This window comes from Lithobates pipiens, unplaced genomic scaffold (assembly GCF_037356315.1).
Source record: "Lithobates pipiens isolate NorthernLeopardFrog02 unplaced genomic scaffold, aLitPip1_a1.2 Scaffold_19, whole genome shotgun sequence".
In the NCBI taxonomy this organism is placed as follows: Eukaryota; Metazoa; Chordata; class Amphibia; order Anura; family Ranidae; genus Lithobates; species Lithobates pipiens.
This window is the reverse complement of record NW_027507764.1, coordinates 181,319,993-181,347,135: the sequence shown is the minus strand read 5'-3', so window position 1 is coordinate 181,347,135 and position 27,143 is coordinate 181,319,993. Positions and strand designations below refer to the sequence as shown.

The window sequence follows — 27,143 nt, the reverse complement described above, 5'->3', positions numbered from 1 at the left end:
AGGGATAGTCCATAAAAAGGGATAATTTTCTCAGTTATTTGAGCTACCTGGCGTTATAATACAGAAAGGCCTCCTATGTGAGCATTTGTTAATTTTTACTGGAATTTTATTATAACTTTTAGCATTTCATTTGTGTTATTATGGCAATAATGGAATGTCATAGCTCTGAACCACCTAGACTTCCATCAGGCACTGCAGCCTAGTACACACTACTATTTTTTTTCATTCAACCCAGTGGGCTGAACGAAAAAGAACCGACAGCCTAGAAGGATCTGCTGTACTAATTATGCATTGTTAGTATAGCAATCTCCCCTTGCTGTGCTGTTGTGTTCTGACAGGGGGAATGCTCCCTGCCAGAACGCATCGGTCAGCACTCTCAGCCATTGGCTGAGAACGCAGATTGGATGACAATCAGCAGACCTTTTTTCGGTCATGCACCTTCTACAGAAGTCTTCTGTCGGACCGGCTGCCGTACACACCTGCTGAATGCCACCCGATATTCACCCCGTATGTTCTAGGCTTTTAGAAAGCTCTTGGAGACTGTAACCTCTAAACTACATGGAGTGGTTCTAAAATCTTGGCTGGGGCTACTGATGAGCACAGCTGCTCAAGAGAAAATCCACCCTCACCAGTAAAAGTTGTATTTTAATGCACATTAATCATTCCTATATGTAAATAAAATAATATATACTTATTAGTCCATAGTGGAGTGGAGTGTTTCCCTCTTTCCAGTCCAAAGTCCTCCTCTGTGGCTCTGCTTTTGCACCACCAACTCTGACAGATATCCTACACCCGCACAGACATACCACCGGAGCTATAGGACCTGACAAACACCTTATGACATGTCTATGCATCCTTGAAATCCCACTGTGCAGGGATGCTGCAGGTATCTACCAGGTCCTATAGGTTGACAGACACCTGCTGGTTTCTGCACGTACATGGGGGTTTTAGAAGAATTTTGCACATGTGCAGAAACATTGAGGGTCTCTGCCAGGTCTTGTGGCATGTTTGCGCAAGCGTGAGATCACGCAACTTACATCATCCTTGCCTAGGCCAGGATTCAGGTAGCAAGGACTGTAACATTTTTAGAAAGTATTTATTGTTTTGAATAAAAATCTTTTTCCTTTTCTGTAAAACTGGCCATGGATTGATTGAAATTAGTCCAGGTCAGGGGGGAAAAAAAGAGAGGAAGTCAAATTCAGATTTAAATGTTAAACACCTAATGATAAACTTTAAATTGTAAGCTCTCACAAACAGGAGCCTCCTAACTCTATTTGTTTTGAACTGTATTGTAACAGTACTGTCTCCCTAAATTATGAAAAGCACTGTGCAAACTGTTGGCACAATATAAATTCTGCAGAATGTTAATAAAAAAATAAAATAATAAACAGATATCTGAAATAGTTATTATTTAAAAAAATGTGAATTAATTCTGGTGTTTTATGCATCTGAAGCTGAATCAAATATTTAGGTTTTGTACCTCTTTTCGTGCCCGGGCACTGCCGACTGTGTCTATGGCTTTGGCTGCTCTCAGTGTCAGCAATCTAGCTTGCTCGATAGCAATGCGGCTTTCGGCTATCCAGTGTGCGACCACTTCCTGGGTAAAGAAAAGAAACCACAAATGTTTATATGGATACATGGTTATCCTGTAATGATAGGGTGGAAGAACAATAAATTGTTCCTAGCAGGAAACTGAACCCCTCTAAGTTGTCTGTTTAGCTTCCTTCATCACACTGTGACATGTGTTTTTCTTATGGAATCCTAAATAAAGTTTTCTAAGAAATAGAGTAGTTTGCATTGATATCAAACATTTCCAGGAAGCGCAAAATCATGGGAGCTTCTCTAAAACGAAGTAATGTTTATTTTACATTCGAAGACTTAAAAAACGAACAAACAACAGACATTTCTGTACACACAAAGCACACATTTTTATCAGTAACTACAATATAATGTGCTCAGTAACACAAGGAAGAAGAGATAAGCAGAAACAGCCTTTTGTACTGCCAACCCGTATCTTGAAAGCATGGATGCTGCCTCCATCCTAGACTATGACTGAGCTGAGCAGAAAAATATTCTTATCAATAAAGCAAAAAGTGTGAAAAAGCAGAAATATGAGCAGAAATATGAGCTCATCAATAAGGCAGCAAAAAAAGTAAAAAAAAACAGACGTACACCTACTGTAGCAAAAAAGTAAAAACCATTTTATTTTTTGGGTGCTATAGGTTATAACATTTGTCATAATATCACTGCTTTTTTTGTTGCAAATAATAGTAATTGACAATTTTTAGCCGTTTAATTACATTCAGGTTACTAATAGTACAAGTGCTGTATAATTTGCAGAGTCTGAGAAAAACACTGGGGCATCCTTGTCTGAGAAGTCTACTAAGCTAGAAAGTATGACTACATTATACCTAACAGGGCTCATGTATTGTTAAAGATCTGTGACTTTGAGTTTGCACATGATACCCCATAATTTACAAGTCTGCCCTGTATCCTCCTTTGCCATATCAAAGGAGTAGCTGGTACCATGGGTTGTAGCAAATTACTGTAGATAGTAAGTCAATAATTGTCTTTTAATATGCTGATATAGAGGGGCATTGCCAAACATGCCATAAGTCAGCATCTTTTTTAATGTATCTTAAATTCTGATGAGAAAAATATACAGGTATATCAAACTCTATTAGGCCTCATTTCAAACGGGATGCATCCACTTTGCTCCGCAGGGGATCTGCTCACTGATCCCCTGATGAGAAAAGCAGAGTAGGCAGATGACAGGTTTGTGTTCACTCAGTTTATGCAAAGCAGACATGGCCTGAGCCCGCTCTGCTCTATTAGTGGTCGGGTGTAAACGGACCGGCTGTTGGTTTGCATCCAACTACCGTATATACTCGAGTATAGGCCGACCCGAGTATAAGCCGAGGCCCCCAATTTACCCCCAAAAAACTGGGAAACCTATTGACTCGTGTATAAGCCGAGGGTGAGATATGCCTGTCCATCCCTGTGTGTGTCCGTCCATCCCTGTGTGTCCGTCCATCCCTGTGTGTCCGTCCATCCCTGTGTGTCCGTCCATCCATCCATCCCTGTGTGTGTGTGTGTGCGTCCATCCATCCATCCATCCCTGTGTGTGTGTGTGTGTGTGTGTGTGTCCATCCATCCATCCATCCCTGTGTGTGTGTGTGTCCATCCATCCATCCATCCCTGTGTGTGTGTGTGTGTCCATCCATCCATCCCTCCCTGTGTGTGTGTGTGTGTGTGTGTGTGTGTGTGTGTGTGTGTGTGTGTGTCCGTGCAGCCTTGTGTGTCCAGCCTACCTGTGTCCCAAGCCTCCGTCCGGTCCCGTCCCGAGCCTCCGTGTCGTCCCGTCCCGAGCCTCCGTGTCGTCCCGTCCCGAGCCTCCGTGTCGTCCCGTCCCGAGCCTCCGTGTCGTCCCATGCCAGGATCGCCGCTCTTCGTCGGCGCCCTGGCGGCCATTCCCCTGTTCAAAAGCCGCGCCTCCCGCCTCCGCCTGTGATAGGCGGAACACTCAATTTCCCAGCAGTCTGTGTTCCGCCTATCACAGACATCGTCTCATCCTCGTCCGTAGTACGAGGATGAGCCGATGTCCGTGATAGGCGGAACACTGACTGCTGGGAAATTGAGTGTTCCGCCTATCACAGGCGGAGGCGGAGCCGGAGGCGCGGCTTTTGAAAGGTAGAATGGCCGCTGTCTGTCTGCTCGACATGCTGTTCGGGCAGTCAGACAGCGGTGACTCGAGTATAAGCCGAGGGGGGCACTTTCAGCCTCAAAAAAGAGGCTGAAAATCTCGGCTTATACTCGAGTATATACGGTACCTCCAATCTGATCCACGTGCATGGAGGAGGATGGATCCTCTTCCGTTTATTTTAGCAGATTGGATTAGAGTTGGCGAGTGTAAACACACACAAGTCCGTTTACACCCACTGGTCCATAGACCATCCGATCAGGTCCGCCTGAAAAACTGACCCAATCAAATTGCCTCTGTGAAAGGGGCCTTAGCCTTCTAGATATCCTACCAGGTGTCAAAAATGCTTGGTGGATAGTCTATTGCAGGATTTCTCAACTAGGGTTCCTCCAGAGGTTGCTAGGGGTTCCTTGAGCAATGAGGAATTTCTGCCTCTCAAAAAAGGTCCCACTGACAGCATTGATCTTTTTTGCTATCTATAGGAGGGTAATTTTTCCCAATGACCATCATACTAAGGTATCACGAGTTGTAGATATAGTCAAGGGTTCCTCTGTGTTGAAAAGGTTTAGAAAAGCTGGTATTGAGAAATCAAAAGATGTAAAGTACATATATCAGCTCTGTTATTTAAATAAAAAGCTTTAACTTATCAAAGCTTTTTTTTTGTGTGCCCAGAATGAGTATATAATGCAAGTTTTAAGACTCTAAAACTAGAATAAGATTATAAGTAGGAAGAGGTGCATCCAAATTCCTTAAAATGGAACTAAACTCATGTACTTGTTTTACCTTTTTTTTTCAGCTGGTTTCTGGTTTCTGGGATAGGCAAAAAATGATGTCATACATCCCAGGAGTCTTCATGGGCATTTTTTTCTTTTATCTGGAGGAGAAGGGGGGCTTTTTCAGCTAAGCACACCCTACTGCGTGCATGCCTGAGCTAAGGGCAGATGGATTCCAGGAAGTAAATCCAACATGAATCATCTACCCTTAATCAAGATGGCTGCAGCTAGAAATGCTACGGGGTGTTTCTCAATATTATTCTCTTTCAAAATAAAGCATTGAGACATGAATGAGTGAGTATGCTTTGCTTTGAATATTGGAAATTAATTAAATAGCCTTTTCAGTTTGTTGTACTCAGATATATTTTAGTTCTACACTCATAACATTTCATCTGCAAATCTCTTTAAAATTCAGTTCTGGGAGATTATGAAGAGAGAGCAACTGCTGAAGTACAAGTATCAGCCATTATACCCTAATATGGTAACTGATGCCAGCACAGAGTATATGCACAGTATCTCACAAAAGTGAATACACCCCTCACATTTTTGTAACTATTTTATTATCTTTTCATGTGACAACACTGAAGAAATTACATTTTGATACAATGTAAAGTGGTAAGTGTACAGCTTGTATAACAGTGTACATTTGCTGTCCCCTCAAAATAACTAAACACACAGCCATTAATGTTTAAAGTGGAGGGCCAGTTATAAAAAAAAAAAAATAATAAACACACTCACCTGTCCAGGGCGCCCGCGATGTCGGCCGCCCGAGGCCGACCCGTCCCTCGGCTCTCGGGTCCCGGCGCCGCCATCCCTTGTAAGGGAAACAGGCAGCGGAGCCTTATGGCTTCACTGCCCGTTTCCTACTGCGCATGCGCGAGTCCCGCAGCTACTGCGCATGCGCGAGTCCCGCAGCTACTGCGCATGCGCGAGTCCCGCAGCGCTTTCTGAATGGGACGCGCTGTGTTCTGGAACACACAGTTCCCAGAACACAGCGCGACTCATTACCCAGAAGACGCCGCGACGAAGACAGAAGACAGAAGATCTCCGCGGAGGAGGAAGAGGAAGATTAGGAGAAAGTGCCTAGCAACAGGCATTTCTGGTAAGTAAAAAAAAAAAAATTTTTTCATTTTTTTTTTTTTAGATTTTTTGTAATTTTTAACATTTTTTGGTTTTTCAGGGTGGCCCTCCCCTTTAAACCACCGGCAACAAAGCAAGTACAACCCTAAGTGAAAATGTCCAAATTGGGCTCAATTAGCCATTTTCCTCCCCAGTGTCATGTGACTCAGTGTCACAAGATCTCAGGTGTGAATTGGCAGCAGGTGTACATTTTGGTGTTATCGCTCTCACTCTCTCATACTGGTCACTGGAAGTTCAACATGGCACCTCATGACAAAGAACTCTCTGAGGATCTGAAAAATAGGATTTTTAAAATAGCTTACTTGTAAAATCATTTTCTTTGATGTACATCAGGGGACACAGAGCCATAGTAATAACTATATGGGTTATATCGGCATATCAGGTGCTGGACACTGGCACGCCCCTTAAGGCGTGAACTTCTCCCATATAACCCCTCCCATTACTGGGAGTCCTCCGTTTTGTAGCCAAGCAATCAAAGTGTATAGGAAGAAGAAAGGAGGGACCTCTGTGTCCCCTGATGTACATCAAAGAAAAGGATTTTACAGGTAAGCTGTTTTAAAAATCCTATTTTCTTTTCTTACATCAGGGGACACAGAGCCATAGTAATAACTATGTGGGATGTCCCATAGCAATGGCAACTGAAGGGAGGAGACAGAATCAAGGAAACAGGAGGCCAAAGGACTCATACTGCAGCCTGCAGTGTATGCTGTGCCCAAAGGCAATATCCCCATGGCCTTTAATATCGATTTGAAAAAAAAATCGGATAAACATCTGAACCAAAGACCAATGTTGTGGTCTTACAGATCTGAGCCATAGAGGCCTGATGATGCACCACCCAAGAGGCACTAATCGCCCTGGATGAATGTGCTCTTAATATGAGAAGGAAGAATTTTCTTCTTTAAGCAGAAGCAGAAGCTTGATCAATCACTTGACAAATCCATTTGGAAAATAGTGGATCTTGGCGCTGCCTGTCCATGTCTAGGACCCTCTGGCAGTACAAACAAAACCTGTGTTTTGCGAACCTGAGCAGTCACCCTTAAATAGATTCTGATCGCTCTTACTACATCAAGAGACTGTAGTGCTTTCTCTTCCCCAGATTAAGGCTTCTGGGGAGAAAGAAGGAAGAATAATATCTTGGTTTAAATGAAAACCTGTTACCACTTTTGGTAAGAATTCAGGATGAGGACATCAAACCACCTCGTCCTTATGCATGATGAAATATGGCTCTTACAAGACAGAGCCATTAGTTCCAATACTCTTCTAGCAGAAGAAATGGCAACCAGAAAGATTATCTTTCTTGTCAAAGAACCAAGAGAATTTCTCGTGAGGTTCAAAAGGCTGATTTAAGAAAGCCGACAAGACCAATTTTAAATCCTAAGGATTTAGAGGTGCCTTGATAGGGGGAATAAACTGTGTTACCCCCTGAATAAGCTACGCACCAAGAGTGGGAAGCAAGAGGCCGTAGGAAAAGACATTGACACGGCCTGGATCTGGCTCTTGATAAAAGTCAAGGCCAGCTTCATTTCAGATCCCATATGAAGGAATTAGGAATCCTGCCTATTGACATACTTCCTGGGGTGCCAACCCCTGGATCCATACCAAGAAACCTAGGCCTTCCAGATTCTATAATGGCAGAGTCCAAGGACTTTTGGGACCCGGCTGGGGCCACCAGAATCACCTCCTTCTGTTCCTGCTTAATCCTGCGGAGAACGCGCGGAAGTAGCAGAACTGGAGAAAAAGCATAGATCAGTGAAAACTGATCCCCTGGGCAGACTAATGCGTCTGTTCCGCCTGCTAGCAGACCCCTTGTTTGACATAAAGTTGTTGACCTTCTTAATGAATCTGGACGTGAATAGGTCTATGTCCGGAGTACCCCATCTGACATATTGCTGGGAAGAGATCATTCTCCCACAAATAATTGTTGGCGTCTCAATAGTATGCCTGAAATATTAAAATTGCCGATAGGCAAGGAGTGTTATGTTCTGCCAAGACTAGAACCTTATTCACCTCTTTTTTGGGTTGCACGACTTCCCGTGCCTCCCCTGGTGATTGATGTAAGCCACCGCCGTGGCTCTGTCAGACTGAATCCTGTCAGGACAGTCCCGTAATCTGACCACCAAGATTCTATGGCCAGCTGTACTGCCTGAAAGCTTCCAACAAAGTTGATAGGCAAGGTCCTCTAACCTGGACCATCTCCCCTGGACAGAATATTCTTCCAGGGCTGCTCCCCAGCCTAAAATGCTGGCATCTGTTGTTAATACCTTGCAGGATAAATATTTTCCCTCCTGCTGGATAACAACCACCAATTTAGGCTCTGACCTATGTCCTAAGCGTATTGATAACGAACAAGGCCTGAATCTTCTTTATTCCAGACCGACAGGATGGTGTCTTGAAGCAGTCTTTGAATAAAACTGCGTGTAAGGGACGGCCTTGAAGGAGGCCACCATTTCCCCTAAAAATCTCCTGCAGCCAAAATGAAGGAATTTTCCTTTCCTGATAAGTTGAATTAGTCCTACAATGGAACTGATTCATGTCGGGGGTAAGAATACCTTCTTCTGTATGGTATCTATAACCAGCCCCCAAGTAACCTCCTTGATGGTTTTAAGGAGAATCTTCCTAGGCTGAGAATCCAACCTAGAGATTTCAGCTATCTACAGCTGAGATCAGACTGGTTTTAGACCTGATACTGAATGATCTATTCAAAGTAAATCTTATAATAGGCTAGGACGGCTATGCCTTGAGCCTTTAACCTGGCTAAAGGAGGTGCCAGAATCTTTCAGAACACTCGTAGTGCTGTGGCTTAGCCGAATGGCAGTGCCACGATTGATAAAAATTATTTTATATTTCAAACCGCAGAGTTTTCTGGTAAGTGGGAAACTTTGGCACATGGAGATATGCAACTCCCCTACTTGCAGGATGGACACAGCTGATCGAATTATGAAAGGATTGGATGTTTAAGTGCCGATTCAGATTTCCGAGATCTAGAGTGGGTCTTACCTCTCTGCTTGGCTCTGGGACCTTAAAAGGTTTTAGCCAAAAACCCCTGTTCCACTAAGGGAATCTCTGATATCACCGACTGGGATAACAGCTGATCCAGAGACCAGAAAGAGACACTTCTCTTCTTTCTTTTTTTTTTCTCTGGAACCTTAGGAGCATTCTTTGAGGAGACGGACACTCTTGCATAAAGACTGCCACATCAGCAGCCCCAAGGACCCCACAGGCAGCACCCAAACAGGACCCGAACCCCAGACCCTTAGATCGAAAGCTGACTGGGCCATTCGGGCTCTTGAAACTCTAGATGTGACCTAGAGAAAAAAAATCACAGAAATCACTCTGCTCTTAACATTGTTCCTGCAAGACCTTGAGAATCACAGGACCTTTCCCCTCAATCAAACGAGTGGGGGTGCTCCTTCATGAGAAGGCCTTAGCATTCTGCTTCATGGGCTTTCTGCCCCAAGATCCTGGTGCTGCCCCTGTTGAGACCGCCTAAAGGCAGATACCCCAGGCATTAGGAGAGGCTGTATGATTAAAGGAGAACTATTTGAACCTCCTTTATTGGTAAAGAGATTTTTACCCCTTTTGGATGTGCTTATCCACTCTAAATAGTCATACCCCAGGAAGGGACACAGACTGGCTGAGGGTTTTCACCTGGTGCTTTGACTGATCAATCTCTCAGCCATGGACCTCTGCAAAAATGCACTAGTCCAAGTATAAGCCATGGGGCTTAAACGATTGAGTCCTTCAAAGCATCTGTGAGACACAGTGCCGGGCCTGCTGATCAGGCAGAACTTTCAGGTATCTCACACCTGTTCCTTAACCCCTTGGAGTCCACATTCCAATGCATTGGCGTGACTCAAAATGTGTTCCATCAAAATAGTGGCACAGACGTTAAAGGGTTAATGGACTGAGCTACTCCAATCGCAGCCAGAACTGCAAAAGACATCTTGTCTTTAAAAGGAAAATCCAACCTTAACTTGCTGGATCCTTTAACATCAGTGCATTATCCACTGGACATGTGAGACTCTGCTCACTAAGGTGATTGCAGCATTGATAGCTGGAACCCCCCATTTCCTTCATAGAAATGTTCCCATTCAGAATACATAAGCTATGCATGAATAGGAAAAAAACATCCCCAGGTGGGGGAGGTTCAAATGAACCCCATTAGAGGTAGATACCTCAAGAGCCTGTGGCAGGCAACAAAAGGGTTAAGTAAGGGAGTAGACAAACACCTAACGTGTGCGGCTACTCCCTCCCTGTTAGAATCCTCCGAAGAGGAAAACTAAGTATCTTCCAATATTTGGGAAAATCTACCTGATCTCCAGCCTCCTGCACCTCAACAAAAGGGCCCAGAGGACTAGATGGGAATCTGCTATGTTTAGTCCTACTATGGAGAGATCATAGCAATAAATGGTAGAAGAAAAACCTGTTTGTATGAAATACACAGGGACAGAAGTGTTCTACCATTGACAGCTCATCTGACTGGCCGTATTTTTCTTTTTACCTCTCGGGGAGGAAGACATTCTCCCGCAAAAGAATGTTTCACTTGCTAGGCTATAGTACAGTACAATAACTGCTATTAATCCTAGCTATACAGTCCAATGTTGCCAAAAGGAAAATGCCTGTGTCACCAAACCTGACCAGCAACCACTCTGCTCTGTCAGTCCACTGCCAGGCAGTAGCTTCTCTTGCAGAGCTCTAACTACTTCTACTACTGGCCGGCATCTGATGCTGTCTAGCCATGCCCCCCACGCAAAAACGCCCCCTTTCCTGTTTCAAACAGGGAAGCAAATCTCCCACGTGAGCGCCGGCATCATGGCGGGCGGCGGCGGCGGGGGGGGGGGGTAAATAAATCCTCTGCTCAGCGAGCGGCTGCGACTTGCCCAAAAAAAACTTTTTTTTTTTTATAAAGAAAAAGAGGCAGCTGGCTGGCATTCAAATAGATCAAAATAGCCAATCTGGGGGCCCAGGAAGTGATTAGACCCCCCTTCATACCTGAGGGTCTGAGCTGGCTTGAACGGAGAGGAGAGTGGAGCTTCTGCTGTGAGTGCTCAATACAGCCTCCAGTGGTCACACAGACATGTGGATAAAAAACAGAAGAACTCCGGATAGCCGCACTCCGGATCGAATAATGCCAGTGTCCAGCACCTGATATGCCGATATAACCCACATAGTTATTACTATGGCTCTGTGTCTCCTGATGTAAGAAAAGAAAAAAGATGGCCTTTGCTTTAAGATGCTTGCCAAGACCCTGAAACTGAGATGCAGCACAGTGGCCAAGACCATACAGCAGTTTAATAGAGCAGGTTCCACTCCGAACAGGGCACTTGCCATGGTTGACCAAAGAAGCTGAGTACACATGTTCACCGTCAAATCCAGAGGTTGCCTTTGGGAAATAGACGTATGAGTGCTGCCAGCATTGCTGCAGAGGGTGAAGGGGTGGGGGGGGGTCAGCCTGTCAGTTCTGAGACCATACGCCGCACACTGCATCAAATAGGTCTACATGGCTGTCATCCCAGAAGGAAGTCTCTTCTAAAGACGATGCACAAGAAAGCCTGCAAACAGTTTGCTGATGAGACCAAGATAAACTTATTTGGTTCAGATGGTGTCAAGCGTGTGGGGCAGCAACCAGGTGAGGAGTACAAAGACAAGTGCATCTTGTCTACAGTAAAGCATGGTGGTGGGAGTGTCGTGGTATGGGCCTGCATGAGTGCTGTCAGCACTGGGGAGTTACAGTTCATTTAGGGAACCATGAATGCTAACATGTACTGTGACATACTGAAGCAGGGCATGATCCCCTTCCTTCGGAGACTGGGCCACAGCGCAGTATTCCAACATAATGACCCCAAACACACCTCCAAGATGACCACTGCCTTGCTAAAGAAGCTGAGGAAAAAAGGTGATGGACTGGCCAAGCATGTCTCCAGACCTAAAACCTATTAAGCATCTGTGGGGCATCCTCAAATGGAAGGTGGAGGAGTGCAAGGTCTCTAAAATCCACCAGCTGCCTGATGTCGTCATGGAGGAGTGGAAGAGGACACCAGTGGCAACCTGTGAAGCTCTGGTGAACTCCATGCCTAAGGCCACATACACACTATTCAATTTTCTGCAGATTTTTGTCTTCATATTTACCAAAACCATGTAGTGCAAAGGCTTGTCTGATTGCATACAAATTGAAACTCAAGGTGTGACCATATTATATGGTTTTGTAATATTATAGGGAGGTTTGTAGATCTTCCTGTTACACAAGAGCTCATGTTTTAATTATGTTCACTCACCCATTGTGATGTATTCATCATTTAGTATTAAAAAATAGAAAATATTTTTGAATTTTTCATTGATGTCTCTCAATTAGCTGCTAAAAAACCCCATGGGGAGTTGTTCCCACATTTTTTTCTATATACATTTTCAGGGTGTGCAGCCTCTTTAGACCCAGTAAATATGTTCAAACCTTCCTTTTTAATCTGAAGACAAAAATCTGCAGAAAATCTAATAGTGTGTATGGGCTTTAATAGGGTTAAGGCAGTGCTGGAAAATAATGGTGGCCACACAAAATATTGACACTTTGGGCCCAATTTGGACATTTTCACTTAGGGGTGTACTCACTTTGGTTGCCAGTGGTTTGGACATTAATGGCTGTGTTGAGTTATTTTGAGGGGACAGCTAATTTACACTTTTATACAAGCTGTACACTACCTACTTTACATTGTAGCAATACTTTCTTCAGTGTTGTCACATGAAAAGATATAATAACATATGTACAAAACTGTGAGGGGTGTACTCACTTTTGTGAGATACTCTACATGTATATGGTGAGAAAAGGTTTTTTAGTTTGCGATTTTCCAAGTGTGACAGAATATGCCCCAGTCTTAACCCACAAGCAAAATGGTGTTCATCACCTGATATTGGGCAGCACAATGCCTTAGTGGTTAGCACTTGTGCCAGCAGTACTCGGACCCTTGGACTGAATCTAAACCAGCACACATATGCGTGTCCTTGCCATGTTCTGATCAGGTTCTCTGGTTCACTCCCACACCCCAAAGACATTCTGGTAGGGTAATTGGTTCCTACCTAAATTGGTCCTTGTATATTTGCACATGAAATAGAGACCTTTTTTTGTAAGCCCCTTGGGAATATAGACTGATGTCAATGTACAGTATGAAAAGCAATGTAAAAATTGAAGACACTATACAAATATCCATAATAATATTATTGTTTAGGATAAGTGGTAGATTTTATCATGGCTGGAATTCTCCCTTTGTGGGTTGGAAACAGGAAATAATATTCACAATAACTTGTCTGGCAAATGCAATAAACAGGATGTATTCATTCTGGGTATATGCCAAGAAATTACATCAATCTTTTTTAAGCAGAAAGAGTATTGACATCACTTCAAACAATGACACATACACCACACATACTTACATGATGATACAGCTTTTTCCCAAAGGTCTGCCTCTGGGCAGCTCTGGCACACATCAGTTGGAGGGCATTCTCTGCAGCTCCAATGCACCTCATGCAGTGATGAATGCGACCAGGTCCTAGACGTCCCTGGGCGATCTCAAATCCCCTGCCCTCACCTGAAATTGAGAAAAAAGTACAAATAAAACAACATACAATGGCTTTTAATTTTTCCTGCTATTTCACTGCTGCTGTTGCCACCCCCTTTCTCCTCATAAGAGATACCAGACCAGCACCCCAAACATTCAAGGCATACAAAGTGAAGGTGTAGACCACCTTCTATGATGATACAACTAAATGCCTTGCAGCACTTTCATAGCACATCAAAAGGAGGCGCCCTCGCTTAAAATATCAGCATTGTATTGATGGGCACCATGCTTTTTCTACCACCAGTCCCCCAGGTGTAGACATGTTCACCCCTACCTTTGGCAAAAATCAGGAGATATCCATTTCCATTTACCACCAAATGAAAGCCCTGTTTGTCTTAACCAGTTGCCGACCGCCGCACGCCGATGTACGTCGGTACAATGGCACGGGCAGGCATAAGGACATACATGTACGTCCCTTGCCTCCCGCGGGTCGGGGGCCCGATCGGGCCCCCGCCCGGTGCCTGCGGCGGTCGGTATTCGTACGGGAGCGATCCCGGACGAGGGGACGGCCATTCATTCATGGCCACCCCCTCGCGATCGCTCCCGACGAATAGAAATCCTCGGTGACATCACTTCCTCTCCTGTAATGTAAACACAGGAGAGGAAGTGATGTATTCTCTCCTCCGTGTCGGTATTTTTCGTTCCGACACGGAGGAGAGCGGATCAGTAAGTTGCACCAACACTCTACACACACAGTAGAACATGCCAGGCACACTCACACACCCCCCTTTACCCCCCGATCACCCCCCCAATTACCCATGCCCCCCAGTCACAGTGACACCAATGTCATTTTTTATTTTTTTTTATTTTTTTTTGCATTGGTGTCATTTGTGACTGTAATAACTGTTAGGGCAGTTAGAGTTAGCCCCCTTTAGTTCTAATGTACCCCCCTAACCCCCCCAATAAAGGTTTAACCCCGTGATCACCCCCCGTCGCCAGTGTCACTAAGGCTGGGTTCACATTGCAGCGGTTTATGAGAACGAATGTGATTCGCACCGCACTGCAGTGCAAATCACATCCGATCTCTGTGCGATTCGAGTTCAGCCATTCGCCGCACCCGCCGCACCCGCCACACCCGCCGCACCCGCCGCAAATTCGCACGGGACCCTTTTTTTGGCCCGCAGCAGAATCGGATCGCATGGGTGTTCACACCATGCGATCCGAGTTTGCAGATCGCACTGCGATATGCGAACTGATCTGGGGGTGTCAGTAACATTTCACTGACACTCCCAGCAGTTCGCATAGGGCAGTGTGAACTGCCGCCGGGAGGCATGCGATGCGGGAACCCGCCGCGGATTCGCGGCGTTTCCGCATCGCTCCAGTGTGAACCCAGCCTAATAAGCGATCATTTTTCTGATCGCCGTATTAGTGTCACAGGTGACGCTAGTTAGGCAGGTAGGTATTTAGGTTCGCCGCAGCTTTTTATAGCGCCAGGGACCCCCATATACTACCGCATAAAGCCCCCTGATTGCCCCCTAGTTAACCCTTTCACCAGTGATCACCATATAACTGTTACAGGTGACGCTGGTTGGTTAGTTATTTTTTTATAGTTTCAGGGCACCCGCCATTTATTACCTAATAAAGGTTTAACCCCCTGATCACCCGGTGGGTGTCATTTGTGACTAATAACTGTTAGGGCAGTTAGGGTTAGCCCCCTTTAGTTCTAAGGTACCCCCCTAACCCCCCCAATAAAGGTTTAACCCCGTGATCACCCCCCGTCGCCAGTGTCACTAAGGCTGGGTTCACATTGCAGCGGTTTATGAGAACGGATGTGATTCGCACCGCACTGCAGTGCAAATCACATCCGATCTCTGTGCGATTCGAGTTCAGCCATTCGCCGCACCCGCCGCAAATTCGCACGGGACCCTTTTTTTGGCCCGCAGCAGAATCGGATCGCATGGGTGTTCACACCATGCGATCCGAGTTTGCAGATCGCACTGCGATATGCGAACTGATCTGGGGGTGTCAGTAACATTTCACTGACACTCCCAGCAGTTCGCATAGGGCAGTGTGAACTGCCGCCGGGAGGCATGCGATGCGGGAACCCGCCGCGCATTCGTGGCGTTCCCGCATCGCTCCAGTGTGAACCCAGCCTAATAAGCGATCGTTTTTCTGATCGCTGTATTAGTGTCACAGGTGACGCTAGTTAGGCAGGTAGGTATTTAGGTTCGCTGCAGCTTTTTATAGCGCCAGGGACCCCCATATACTACCGCATAAAGCCCCCTAATTGCCCCCTAGTTAACCCTTTCACCAGTGATCACCATATAACTGTTACAGGTGACGCTGGTTGGTTAGTTATTTTTTTATAGTTTCAGGGCACCCGCCATTTATTACCTAGTCTCACTAGTGTACCCCTAAATTTAGGGGTGTCTACTTTCCAAAATGGGGTCATTTGGGGGGGGTTTGTGCCATCTTGGCATTTTATGGCCTTCAAAACTGTAACGCCCTTAGAAAGCCTGAAGGCGGTGCTTGGTTTTCGGGGCCCCGTACGCGGCTAGGCTCCCAAAAAGTCCCACATATGTGGTATCCCCATACTCAGGAGAAGCAGCAGAATTTATTTTTGGGTGTCATTTCACATATGCCCATGGCATGCGTGAGCAATATATCATTTAGTGACAACTTTGTGAAAAAAAAAAAAAAAAAAAAAAAGTTTGTAATTTTCCCGCAACTTGTGGCAAAATATAAAATATTCCATGGACTCAACATGCCTCTCAGCAAATAGCTTGGGGTGTCTACTTTCTAAAATGGGGTCATTTGTGGGGGTTTTGTGCCATCTTGGCATTTTATGGCCTTCAAAACTGTAATAGGTAGTGAGAAGTGAACTCAAAAATTTACGCCCTTAGAAAGCCTGAAGGCGGTGCTTGGTTTTCGGGGCCCCGTACGCGGCTAGGCTCCCAAAAAGTCCCACATATGTGGTATCCCCGTACTCAGGAGAAGCAGCAGAATTTATTTTGGGGTGTCATTTCACATATGCCCATGGCATGCATGAGCAATATATCATTTAGTGACAACTTTGTTAAAAAAAAAAAAAAAAAAAAAAGTTTGTAATTTTCCCGCAACTTGTGGCAAAATATAAAATATTCCATGAACTCAACATGCCTCTCAGCAAATAGCTTGGGGTGTCTACTTTCTAAAATGGGGTCATTTGTGGGGGTTTTGTGCCATCTTGGCATTTTATGGCCTTCAAAACTGTAATAGGTAGTGAGAAGTGAACTCAAAAATTTACGCCCTTAGAAAGCCTGAAGGCGGTGCTTGGTTTTCGGGGCCCCGTACGCGGCTAGGCTCCCAAAAAGTCCCACATATGTGGTATCCCCATACTCAGGAGAAGCAGCAGAATTTATTTTGGGGTGTCATTTCACATACGCCCATAGCATGTGTGAGCAATATATCATTTAGTGACAACTTTGTGTAAAAAAAAAAAAAAAAATTTTTTTTGTCATTATTCAATCGCTTGAGGCAAAAAAATAAAATATTCAATGGGCTCAACATGCCTCTTATCAATTTCCTTAGGGGGTCTACTTTCCAAAATGGGGTCATTTGGGGGGGTTTTGTACTGCCCTGCCATTTTAGCACCTCAAGAAATGAGATAGGCAGTCGTAAACTAAAAGCTGCGTAAATTCCAGAAAACGTACCTTAGTTTGTAGATGTGACAACTTTTGCGCAAACCAATAAATATACAATTATTGACTTTTTTTTTACCAAAGACATGTGGCTGAATACATTTTGGCCTAAATGTATGACTAAAATTGAGTTTATTGGATTTTTCTAATAACAAAAAGTAGAAAATATCATTTTTTTTCAAAATTTGCGGTCTTTTTACGTTTATATCGCAAAAAATAAAAATCGCAGAGGCAATCAAATACCATCAAAAGAAAGCTCTATTTGTGGGAAGAAAAGGACGCAAATTTTGTTTGGGTACAACATTGCATGACCGCGCAATTACCAGTTAAAGCAGCGCAGTGCCAAAGTGTAAAAAGACCTCTGGTCATTTACCAGCAAAATGGTCCGGTCTGAAAGTGGTTAAAATGGTTTTACTAATACATGTCAATTTGCAAAATTGTGCTTAGGCATTAACATTTGTTTTACCCTTAGGCGTGAAGGCGTTAATTACTGCCAGTTTCCCAATATGAAAACTGATGTTAATTATTTAAGAATCTGTAACTGCCATAGTGGCAGGTCCTTAACGTGACTGTAGTAAGAACTACCTGAATTTGTTGCATTCGTTGACACTCTTGCATATATAGTATTAGTAATGTTACCAAAAAGCGGCGCAAAAGCTTGCCTGAGTTAAGTGCAGACATTTTTAAAGGGGAACTACCACCAGAAAAGTGTTGTTAATGCTGGGTTCACACTAGCGCAAATTGGATGCTGGTTTTCCCTGCATCCAATCCACACAGAAGGAGATTAATCAGGAGCCCTGTGTGTCTTTTGGTTTGTTTCAGGTCCGAATTCAGGCTGAAATTGAACCTGAAAATGTGAATGAGGATGCACCAGACTCCTGCTGTGAGCCGCTCCATGCTCATGTGTTAACCCAATGAATTCCCCAGACAGTATTATCTTTACATAGAAAAAGTCGACATTCTACACTACACTTCCACATGTTAAAAAATAGTACAAACAAAATATTATAAATAAGTGTTTTTAAATCATTTGTAAATCTGCCTACAGCTAAGTGCTACAGCTTTGAGTCAAAAAATTTGATTTTTTAATACAGCTTGCCTGTAAAATCCTTTTCTTGGGAATACATCACGGGACACCGAGCCTTCATTATAGAGTGGGTTAGATAGTCATCTGTGCTGATTGGACACTGGTTGACCCTAATTAAAGAGAGTTCCTCCTCTATATTACCACTCCCATATGGGGAACACCTCAGTTTTGTAGCAAAGCAATAAGTCTCCACATAAAACCCGTAGAGGGGTGGGTGCTCTGTGTCCCATGATGTATTCCCAAGATAAGGATTTTACAGGTAAGCTGTATTAAAAAATCCTATTTTCTTGTTCATACATCACGGGACACAGAGCCTTCATTATATAGTGGGACATCCCAAAGCAATGCCCAAATGAGGAGAGAGACACAGATCAGAAAGCATAGATCGCAAAAGGACCAGAGGAACTAAACTGCAGCCTGCAGTACACTGCGCCCGAAGGTGGCATCCTCTTGCCCTCTTACATCCACCTGATAAAATCTAGTGAATGTATGGACTGAAAACCAAGTCGCAGCCTTGCAGATCTGAGCCATGGAGGCCTAGTGATGAACTTTCCAAGAAGCACTAACAGCCCTAGTAGAGTGCGCCTTAATCTGAAAAGGAGGAGTCTTCCCTTTACACCATAAGCCTGAAAAATTACTTGTCAAATCCATCTAAAAATAGTGGACTTTGATGCTACCTGGCCCTTCTTGGGGCCCTCTGGCAGGATAACAAAACAATCAGTCTTTTGTATCTGAGCAGTCGCCTGCAGATAGATGCTGACTGCTCTTACAACATCAAGAGTGTGTAAAGAATCTTATTCCGCTGATTGCGGATCTGGAAAAAAGGATGGTAGGACTACATCTTGATTCAAATGGAATCCTGAAACCACCTTGGGTAAAAAGGTCCGGTGAGGACGCAGCACCACCCTGTCTTAGTGAATAATCAAATATGGTTCTTTACAAGAAAAAGCCGCTAATATTTATACCCTCCTAGTAGAAGATATGGCTACCAGAAAGACCAACTTCTTAGTTAAAACAATGAAAGAAGTATGGAGCAATGGTTCAAAAGGTTGTCCCTGTAATGCGGACAAAACCAAATTCAGATCCCATGGGCACACAGGAGGTTTGACTGGTAGATTTAAGTGCAGCGCCCCCTGAACAAAGGCCCTGACCAGGGAATGTGAGGCAAGTGGCTTCTGAAAAAATACAGACAAGGCCGAGATTTGGACCTTAAAGTGGAACTTCCGGTCATCGTAACCCCCCCCCCCCCTCCGGTGTCACATTTGGCACCTTTCAGGGGGGAGGGGGGTGCAGATACCTGTCTAAGACAGGTATTTGCGCCCACTTCCGGGCATAGACTCCCGTGGGAGTCTATGCCGTTTCCTGTTCCGCAATGCTGTCTGCTGGGACACACACGGGTCCCAGAGACAGCGCGGACCATTCCTAGTGCGCTGCGTGACTCGCGTATGTGTAGTAGGGAACCGGGAAGTGAAGCCGCATCGCTTCACTTCCTGATTCCCTCACCCAGAATGGCGGCGGCAACAGCCGAGACCCGAGCGATCGATTGGTCTCGGCTGCCGACATCGCTGGACCCTGGGACAGGTGAATATCTATTTATTAACCCCTCTGGTGGTATTCCCGAGTCTGGCTCGGGGTGGAAGTTTTATACCAAAAGCAGTAACCCCGAGCCAGACTCGGGACCGCATCGCTGAATGCAGGAGGATCCAGCGATGTCCCTGCACTGTACGAGCAGCTTGTCCTCCGCTCGATTCATCACGGAATCGATCTCTGTTCCCTGTGAGCGTTGCGACGCACGGGGACAGAGATCGGCACCAAATTCAAAAAGTGAAACACACAGTATACATACAGTATAATGTAATCTTACAGATTACATTGCTGTATGTAATTATTTCACATCCCCTTTGTCCCTAGTGTTCTGCCGAGTGTCCTGCATGCAGTTTTATATTATAAAAACTGTTCTTTATGCCAGGAAACTGGAGATTGTCCATAGCAACCAAAACTGTCCTTTTACATCAAAAATTATTTTAGACCAGCTAGAAAAATGCGATAATAAATTGGAATCACTCGCAGAATTGAGCGATAGCAATTTGTGGGCAGATCCATCATCAAATATTGAAAAGTAATGACAGTGACAATTCTGCAACTGAGCAAATTTCAGTGATTTTGATTTGATTACATTATTGAATAATTTTTATTATTGTTATATTATTATTTGGTATAATTATTTATAGTTATTTATTATATTATAATTTATGATTTCCTTTTTCAAACTTTATCATACCCGGGATGTCTGCTAGACTCTGGTTTGGACAGATTTAAGTGAGTTATTCCTAAGAATTATAGGCCTACAATATAAAACGCCAAATTTTCATGCAAAATAATTGTACCGCTTTCAGCACCTAAAATCTGAAATAATCATACCGCCAGGGAAGTTAAAAGTCAGCAGCTGTAGTATTTATAGCTGCTGGCTTTTAATATTTTTTTTGTAGGTGGAATCCCTCTTTAATTCTAAAATACATTTAGGATAAAATGTAATATAGATTATCAAGGCTGCATCTTTACAGAATACAGCTGCATCTCAAAAACCCAATCTGGGACACTGACTTGTCACAGCCAAAGATGCATATAAATATACGTCCCAAAGGGGTATAGGAAAAAATAAATAAAAATATAAATTGCAACTTTGGACATAGGAACCACATAAAACGACAGATCTCTGAATAAAAAGCGGTGCCTAACTTAATGTCTGAACATATTATTTGCAAGCATTTGAAAAAAATATTCCTCACATAGTCCATCTTCCTAGATGGCAAGCAGTCCCAGAACAAAAGACCACAAATTTAATCTTAAAAAAGATATTACAAACATGATTGCAATAGTTTAAAACCAAGGTACATATAATCATACAAGTGATGTTTATAGAATGTATATCCAATAAATTCCTCCATACATGGTCCCTCACATATTAATCTCATTAGCCAACATCTAAAGTGATTGGGGCATAGGAATTCACTCCCAAATAGTACATACATAATCATGAATTGTTGATGAAGGTGTTAACGTCTGTTTCTACGTTAAGGCCAAAGGAACATATGTTTTAAGTCTATGGATCCAAGCCATTTCCAATTTGGAAATTTCCCTGACCAATGACCCACCCCTCCAATGAGGTTTATACTTGTCAATGCCTACAAACAAAGTATCTGACGGATCTCTTTTATGCATCTGGTCATAATGTCTTGAAACGGGATGTTTATCAAAACCTTGTCTAATATTGTTAATGTGTTCATTTAATCTGACCCGAAGTGCCCTTTTGGTCCTCCCAATATATTGTAGGCCACAGGGACATTGCATGAGGTAAACTACTGCTTCTGAAGAGCAGGTAATGAAAGGTTCCACCTCATAACTTTTCCTGGTACTAGTGGACATGAAGTTAGAAATCTTCGACCCCCTAAAATTATTCAGGGTACAAACTTGACAGTTATTGCACCTATAATAACCCGGCAGATTTTGAAAAAAAACACCTATTGGCCTTAGGTGGATCCTGCACACTTGGGGCAATTTTACTACCCAGAGAGAATGCCCCTTTGAAAACAATCTGTGGTTTAGTAGGCAAAACAGTGCTAAGAACCTGATCACTGGTCAACGGGTGTTTTTGAATCAGGTCTCTAACATTCCGATGTTGTACCGAAAAGGTGGTGATAAATGGTAGTGTACCTTGGTTTTTTGTTCTGGCACCTTGTCTATCAAGCAATAATGCTTACCTATCCTTCTCACGTGCAGTTTTCACTGCTTCGTAGAGAAAAGTGGGGTCATATCCCTTTTCCAAAAACCTACTAGTAAGTACCGATGCTTGATCATCAAACGTTTCAATATCAGTGCAGTTCCATCTGAGGCGCGTAAACTGTCCCTGGGGAACTGCTCTCAGCCATGGTTGAAAATGACAACTGTCAAGAGGAATGTACGAGTTCCTGTCTTTGGTCTTAAAGTAAGTAGATGTCACAAATTTGTTCTCCACTATTCGGATTTTCAAGTCGAGAAAATGTATTTCCTCCAAGCTAGCCTCAAAACCTTAATCTAATTCCTCTTTCATTTTCATTTAAAGTGCCCATAACGGTGTGTAGGTTGGACTGAGTGCCATCCCATAGGAGGAGGATGTCATCGATGTATCTGGCCCACAGGGCTATCTCAGATCTCCTGGAGGCATCGATGACGTCCTCCTCTCACTTGGCCATGAACAGCTTGGCCAAACTGGGGGCATATTTAGCCCCCATAGCCACACCCCTGTCCTGGTGATAAAATTGATGGTTAAACCAAAACTAATTATGCCCTGCGGGATATTCCAAAAGTTCCATTATGAACTCAATCTGAGACACAGCTAGCCCTGACCCCTCACCAAATAAGTTCTCACTGCTTCCAAACCCAGATGATGGGGAATAATGGTATACAGCGAATTAACATCCGCGGTAACTAACCAAAGACCCTCTTTTGGAGTGATGCCAGACAAGAGATGAATGATTTGCTTTGTGTCCTTAACATATGAAGGAACCGTTTGAACTAAGGGCTGTAGAAAGTGATCTATATATTTGCCCATCTGGGACATCACTGAGTCAATACCACTGACTATTGGGCGTCCCAGGGGGCAAACCTGATTCTTATGCAACTTAGGAAGATAGTAGATCACTGGTGTACGGGGGCACTGGGTATCAAAAAAAAGCTTCTCTTTTTCATTGAGAATGCCCTTTTGAAAGCCTCTATCCACAATCTTTTCAAGTTCTCTCTTATATTTCCCATGCATTCTTATGCGATTCAGCTAAACATTCTGCGCATTATAAGCACTATTGTGCGGACAAATACCCTTGTGAGAACAAGGATCCTTGTGAGATCAAGCACCCTTGTGTGATCCATTATCTTTATGCAGTCAAGCATCTCAATGCGTTTTTTAACCATTTGTGTAAAATAAGCCTCTCCGTGTGACCAAGTATCCTTGGATAATCAAGGACTCCTGAGATCAAACCCCCTTGTGTGACCCCACAATATTATGCACCCAAGCATTCTTATGTGATTTAGGCATTATGAAAAAAGCCTTTCTGCGTTAGCAGGTACCTCCGGGTAAGCAAGCACTTTTGTGAGGTTAATCACTCTTGTGCGACAGGTATTCATGCGTTTTTTAGGCAATTATGCGATCTTAGGCATTCATGCAATTTTTAGGCACATTCTTGTGCGTCTATGCAAGTCCACCATAAACATCAAAAAAACATGCATCTCTATGTATTACATATTTACATGTTCTGCCACATGCATGTTATACCTTCCAATACTCAGGTAATTTATGCAAAATGGACTGATAAAAAGAAGTTTGCCCTCCGCTTAATGTGCGCTCCCGCGTCATGCGTTTAGCTGTTTTTTGATAGCAACAATGTTCACAAAACCTTGTACAGTACCTGGTAACCCAGGTGATCTCCTATACAGGTATTAACCAGGCCTGACCCTGCTTAGCTTCTGAGATCAGATGAGATCGGGCTCTTTCAGGGTGATGTGGCTGTAGGCATAATAGCAGTTGTGCGTTTTGGCTAGTTTATAAGCAAGCACCTGTATGAGGATTTTGTAGTGATGAGGGACTTGGACAGGTACAAGAAGCTTATGGGAATTTTAAGAAAAAACCGCAAGGAGGAGACAGAGGCTCCGGCCGTCTAGGCTGAGGGTAAGTTATACGCAGGACTAAATGCAAGTAAACCGCGCTATTACAAGAAAACAATTACCCCTACAAGCAGCAACTCCAATCGTAATACTCCGATATAGCAAACACAAGTGTAAAGGTGAGCTGCGCTAAAAAAATATAAACTAAAAAAATATATAAACTAAAAAAACTAAAACCAATAACCCCAAAAATAAAAATAAAAAAGGGCTCAAAAAACACATATATTGAAGGGTCTACAATCCCTAAAAAGTTAGTGAACAAATATTGATTACTCAAAAAATATTGTAAATATATATAAGTGAATAGTGTCCTAAATAAATAGGTGGAAATCAAAAAGTAGACGACAATATTAAATCAAAAAAGACAATATCAGATCCCATATGACAACCCCAACTGGAATCCCCCAAACATAATAATACCAACACTGTCACAGGGTGTGTATATCCCTAATGTGCAAAAACACATAAAAAATAAGATATAGTGTGAAAAATACAAAAACAAATTCAAAAATATACAGTGAGAGAAAAAAAACTAAAATAAAAGTCAGTCAGAGTCCCAAAAAAAGAGCATTCAGCAGCTGGTGATAATTCATCCAAGGTGAGGATATAAAGCAGACACCCACATAACTTCATGTTTAAAAACGGGTCCAGAGAGCCACCTCCACCAGTGAAAGAAAGGGCACTCGCATAGCGTAAAAAAAACCTTATTTTAATGAAACTTAACGCACTCACATGTACATAGACTAAATAAGATGTATAGTAAAAACGAGCCGGCCGGCTCTCGTTTGCCGCCCGCACTTCCGGGTCTGGCGTAGAACGTGGTGACGTCAGCACGCCGTATCTCCCGCAGGACTGTCATGGCGGCGGCAGGGAACCAGGGAGGGAGAAGAAGACCACCCAGAGGTGCTTTCCGGCCTTTCTTGTAACCGTGAGACTACGTGGAACCCCCTTTTATATGGAGATGTGACAGAGCCTGCAGCGGAGGAGGTGAGCGGCTTGACAAACCAACTTCACTGAGTGTGTATCCTGAATGGCATGTAAGTATACTCCAGGTTTGCCTCTTACTCCCTTTAGTGACAGAAACCTGGTAAGACATACAACTACTCATAGAAGAAATCCCCAATATGTAATATATAGGATTATCTTCACCTGTCCTTCAACCATCACGGCGGGCAGTGTTGTGCAAACCTTCACCAAACCAAACCTTTTTTGTTCAAGTATCATCATATTATGTTCCTTAAAAACAACCACACCATCTTTTTCCAGAGCAGCCTGTATTTATTTTGAGGTTACCTGTGTTTTTTTTTTTTGTATTCCGAACAGTTCCTGTGACAGTTGTGGCTGAAATCTTTATCTTGATCTACCTGACCTTGGCTTGGTATCAAGAAATCCCCAAATTTTCCACTTCTTAATAAGTGATTAAACAGTACTGACTGGGATATTCAAGGATTTGGATATCTTTTGTTCCATCTTTGTAAAGTTTTATTACCTTGTTACGCAGGTCTTTTGACTATTATTTTCTACCTCCTCATGGCTCAATGTCTAGCCTGCTTAGTGCATCCATGTGAGAGATAACTCATTGACTATTTATACACAGACACATGTGCCACCTTCTGTGTCTTGTAAACTTTTGATCAGGGCCATTCGGGTGATTTCTGTTTATCATTATGATTTAAAAAGGATCCAAAAAATGTGATAATTAATAAATGGCGTCATGTGATTTCTATTCTTAAATAAAAGAGTTTAAACAAAACGTTTTTTGGCATGATCAGTCATATTTTCAATATTAATGCCAAAGTTTCACAATTTCTGCCAGGGTATGCAAACTTTTGAGCATGACTGTATACAGCATCAGCAGCAAGTGATTATACCAGTTTACAACCACTTTAAGTATGAAAACAATTTGCAATAAATGTGTTTTTTTTCGTCACTACTGCTCTCCCTTTATATTAATGACTGAACATTTGGTGATCAATCTGTTAAAGTGATAAAATATGCAGATGATACAACACTGGTCTCATTCAAGATGATAACAACTCATTATAAAGAGGTGAAGTGGATTTGTTGGCTCAGTGGTGCAGTTGAAACAACTTAAGAGCTTAAGTGCCGGGTTCACACTAGTGCGATGCGAGAACCCTGCGAATCAACTGCGGGTTCCCGCATCGCACTTGACACGCACGGCAGTTCATACTGCCATATGCGATCTGATGGGGAATGTCATTATATGTTAACGACACCCCCATTTCAGTTCGCATATCGCACTGCGAACTGACAGTTCGGACATGAATCAGATCGCATATGTGTGAACACACATGCGATCCGATTCTGGTCCGAACAGAAAAAAGGGTCCTGTGCGCGTTTGGACCGAATGCGGTGCGATATCAGCCATACTATCTGTATGGCTGACATCGCACCCGCACAGACATCGCATGTAATGTGAACAACCGTGCGCTGCGAATTACATACGATGTCTGGCATCGCGCTAGTGTGAACCGGCACTCAAGCCTTTTTCACAATGCAGAGGATTAACCCCTTCCACAGTGAGTATAACAAGCATGCTTTACTGCATATAAAGACTGATTTTACTGTTGTGGGTTTAGTAACACTTTAATGCTAGGAGCAGAAAAAAGTTCAATGTTTTTAGCTTAAAAATGTGCCATAAAAGAAAAAAATGTAAAGCATGTTGTACAAAGTTTAGGCGAGTCTATAAAAGTTTAAGAGCATTTTGTTTATAGGCATTTTTTGCACTACATGCCCCTCTGCAAAAGCCAGGAAATGCTGTATACTGACAACACACCTTTTTTTTTTTTTTTACTAAAAAAACATTGAAACTTGATGTTCAGAAGAGATAAGAAGAGTTTAGGAGAGACTGACCTTTTTACAGCTCCTTATCTTCTCCAGAAAAATGATAGAGAAGGTTTTTTTTTTTCCTGTCTCTGAACATCCCTGACAGAAAACACCTGTAGTAGTCATAATGTGCAAACACCATAGAAGTGCTTCTAAAGGCAGGTGAAAAAAAATGTCAAACGCCTGTAGAATCAATGATTTTTAAGTCCAGTGTGCATGGAACCTAAGACTGTGGCGATTATAGTGGATTTCAGGAAAAAAAACAAAACAAAGGAAATAAATGTTAACCATTCAATTACTGTTGCTGCACTTACATCCCTATGATAAATTATAGGAGGAAATTTGAATATGCACTAACCTATCCCAGGGTGGTGTCATTTTTTTGTATGTAATACTGGGAGTATTACCACTCTGTAAGATGTCAATGCTTCTGAATGATTTTTCTAAATAAGGCATCAATTTGTGTATTTGCAGGTTCTTCTAGCTTTGAGACATTAGAATCTATGTGGAAAGAACACTTTTTCTGGTCCTGGGAGAAATGGACAGGATCCACAAAATACATTTAGTGTTGCGTTGTAACAAATTACTCGTATGTTTCAAAAAAAATTGTAAAGTGTTAATTTGATTACTGGATGTGTAAATAATGGATCAATGTGTCATGGGGTATGTGGG

General features: G+C 43.1%; 1 protein-coding gene across 1 annotated transcript in view; it reads right to left on the bottom strand.

Moving 5' to 3' along the window:
- The window catches only part of ACAD11 (acyl-CoA dehydrogenase family member 11), a 199,364-nt gene that overhangs the window by 54,310 nt on the left and 117,911 nt on the right, over positions 1–27,143 (bottom strand). The window contains exons 17-18 of the mRNA XM_077491529.1: positions 13,036–13,190; positions 1,481–1,597 (exon numbers count right to left, since the gene is read on the bottom strand). Of these exons, the coding sequence (XP_077347655.1) occupies positions 1,481–1,597; positions 13,036–13,190 (272 nt within the window). The remainder of the gene's footprint in view (positions 1–1,480; positions 1,598–13,035; positions 13,191–27,143) is intronic.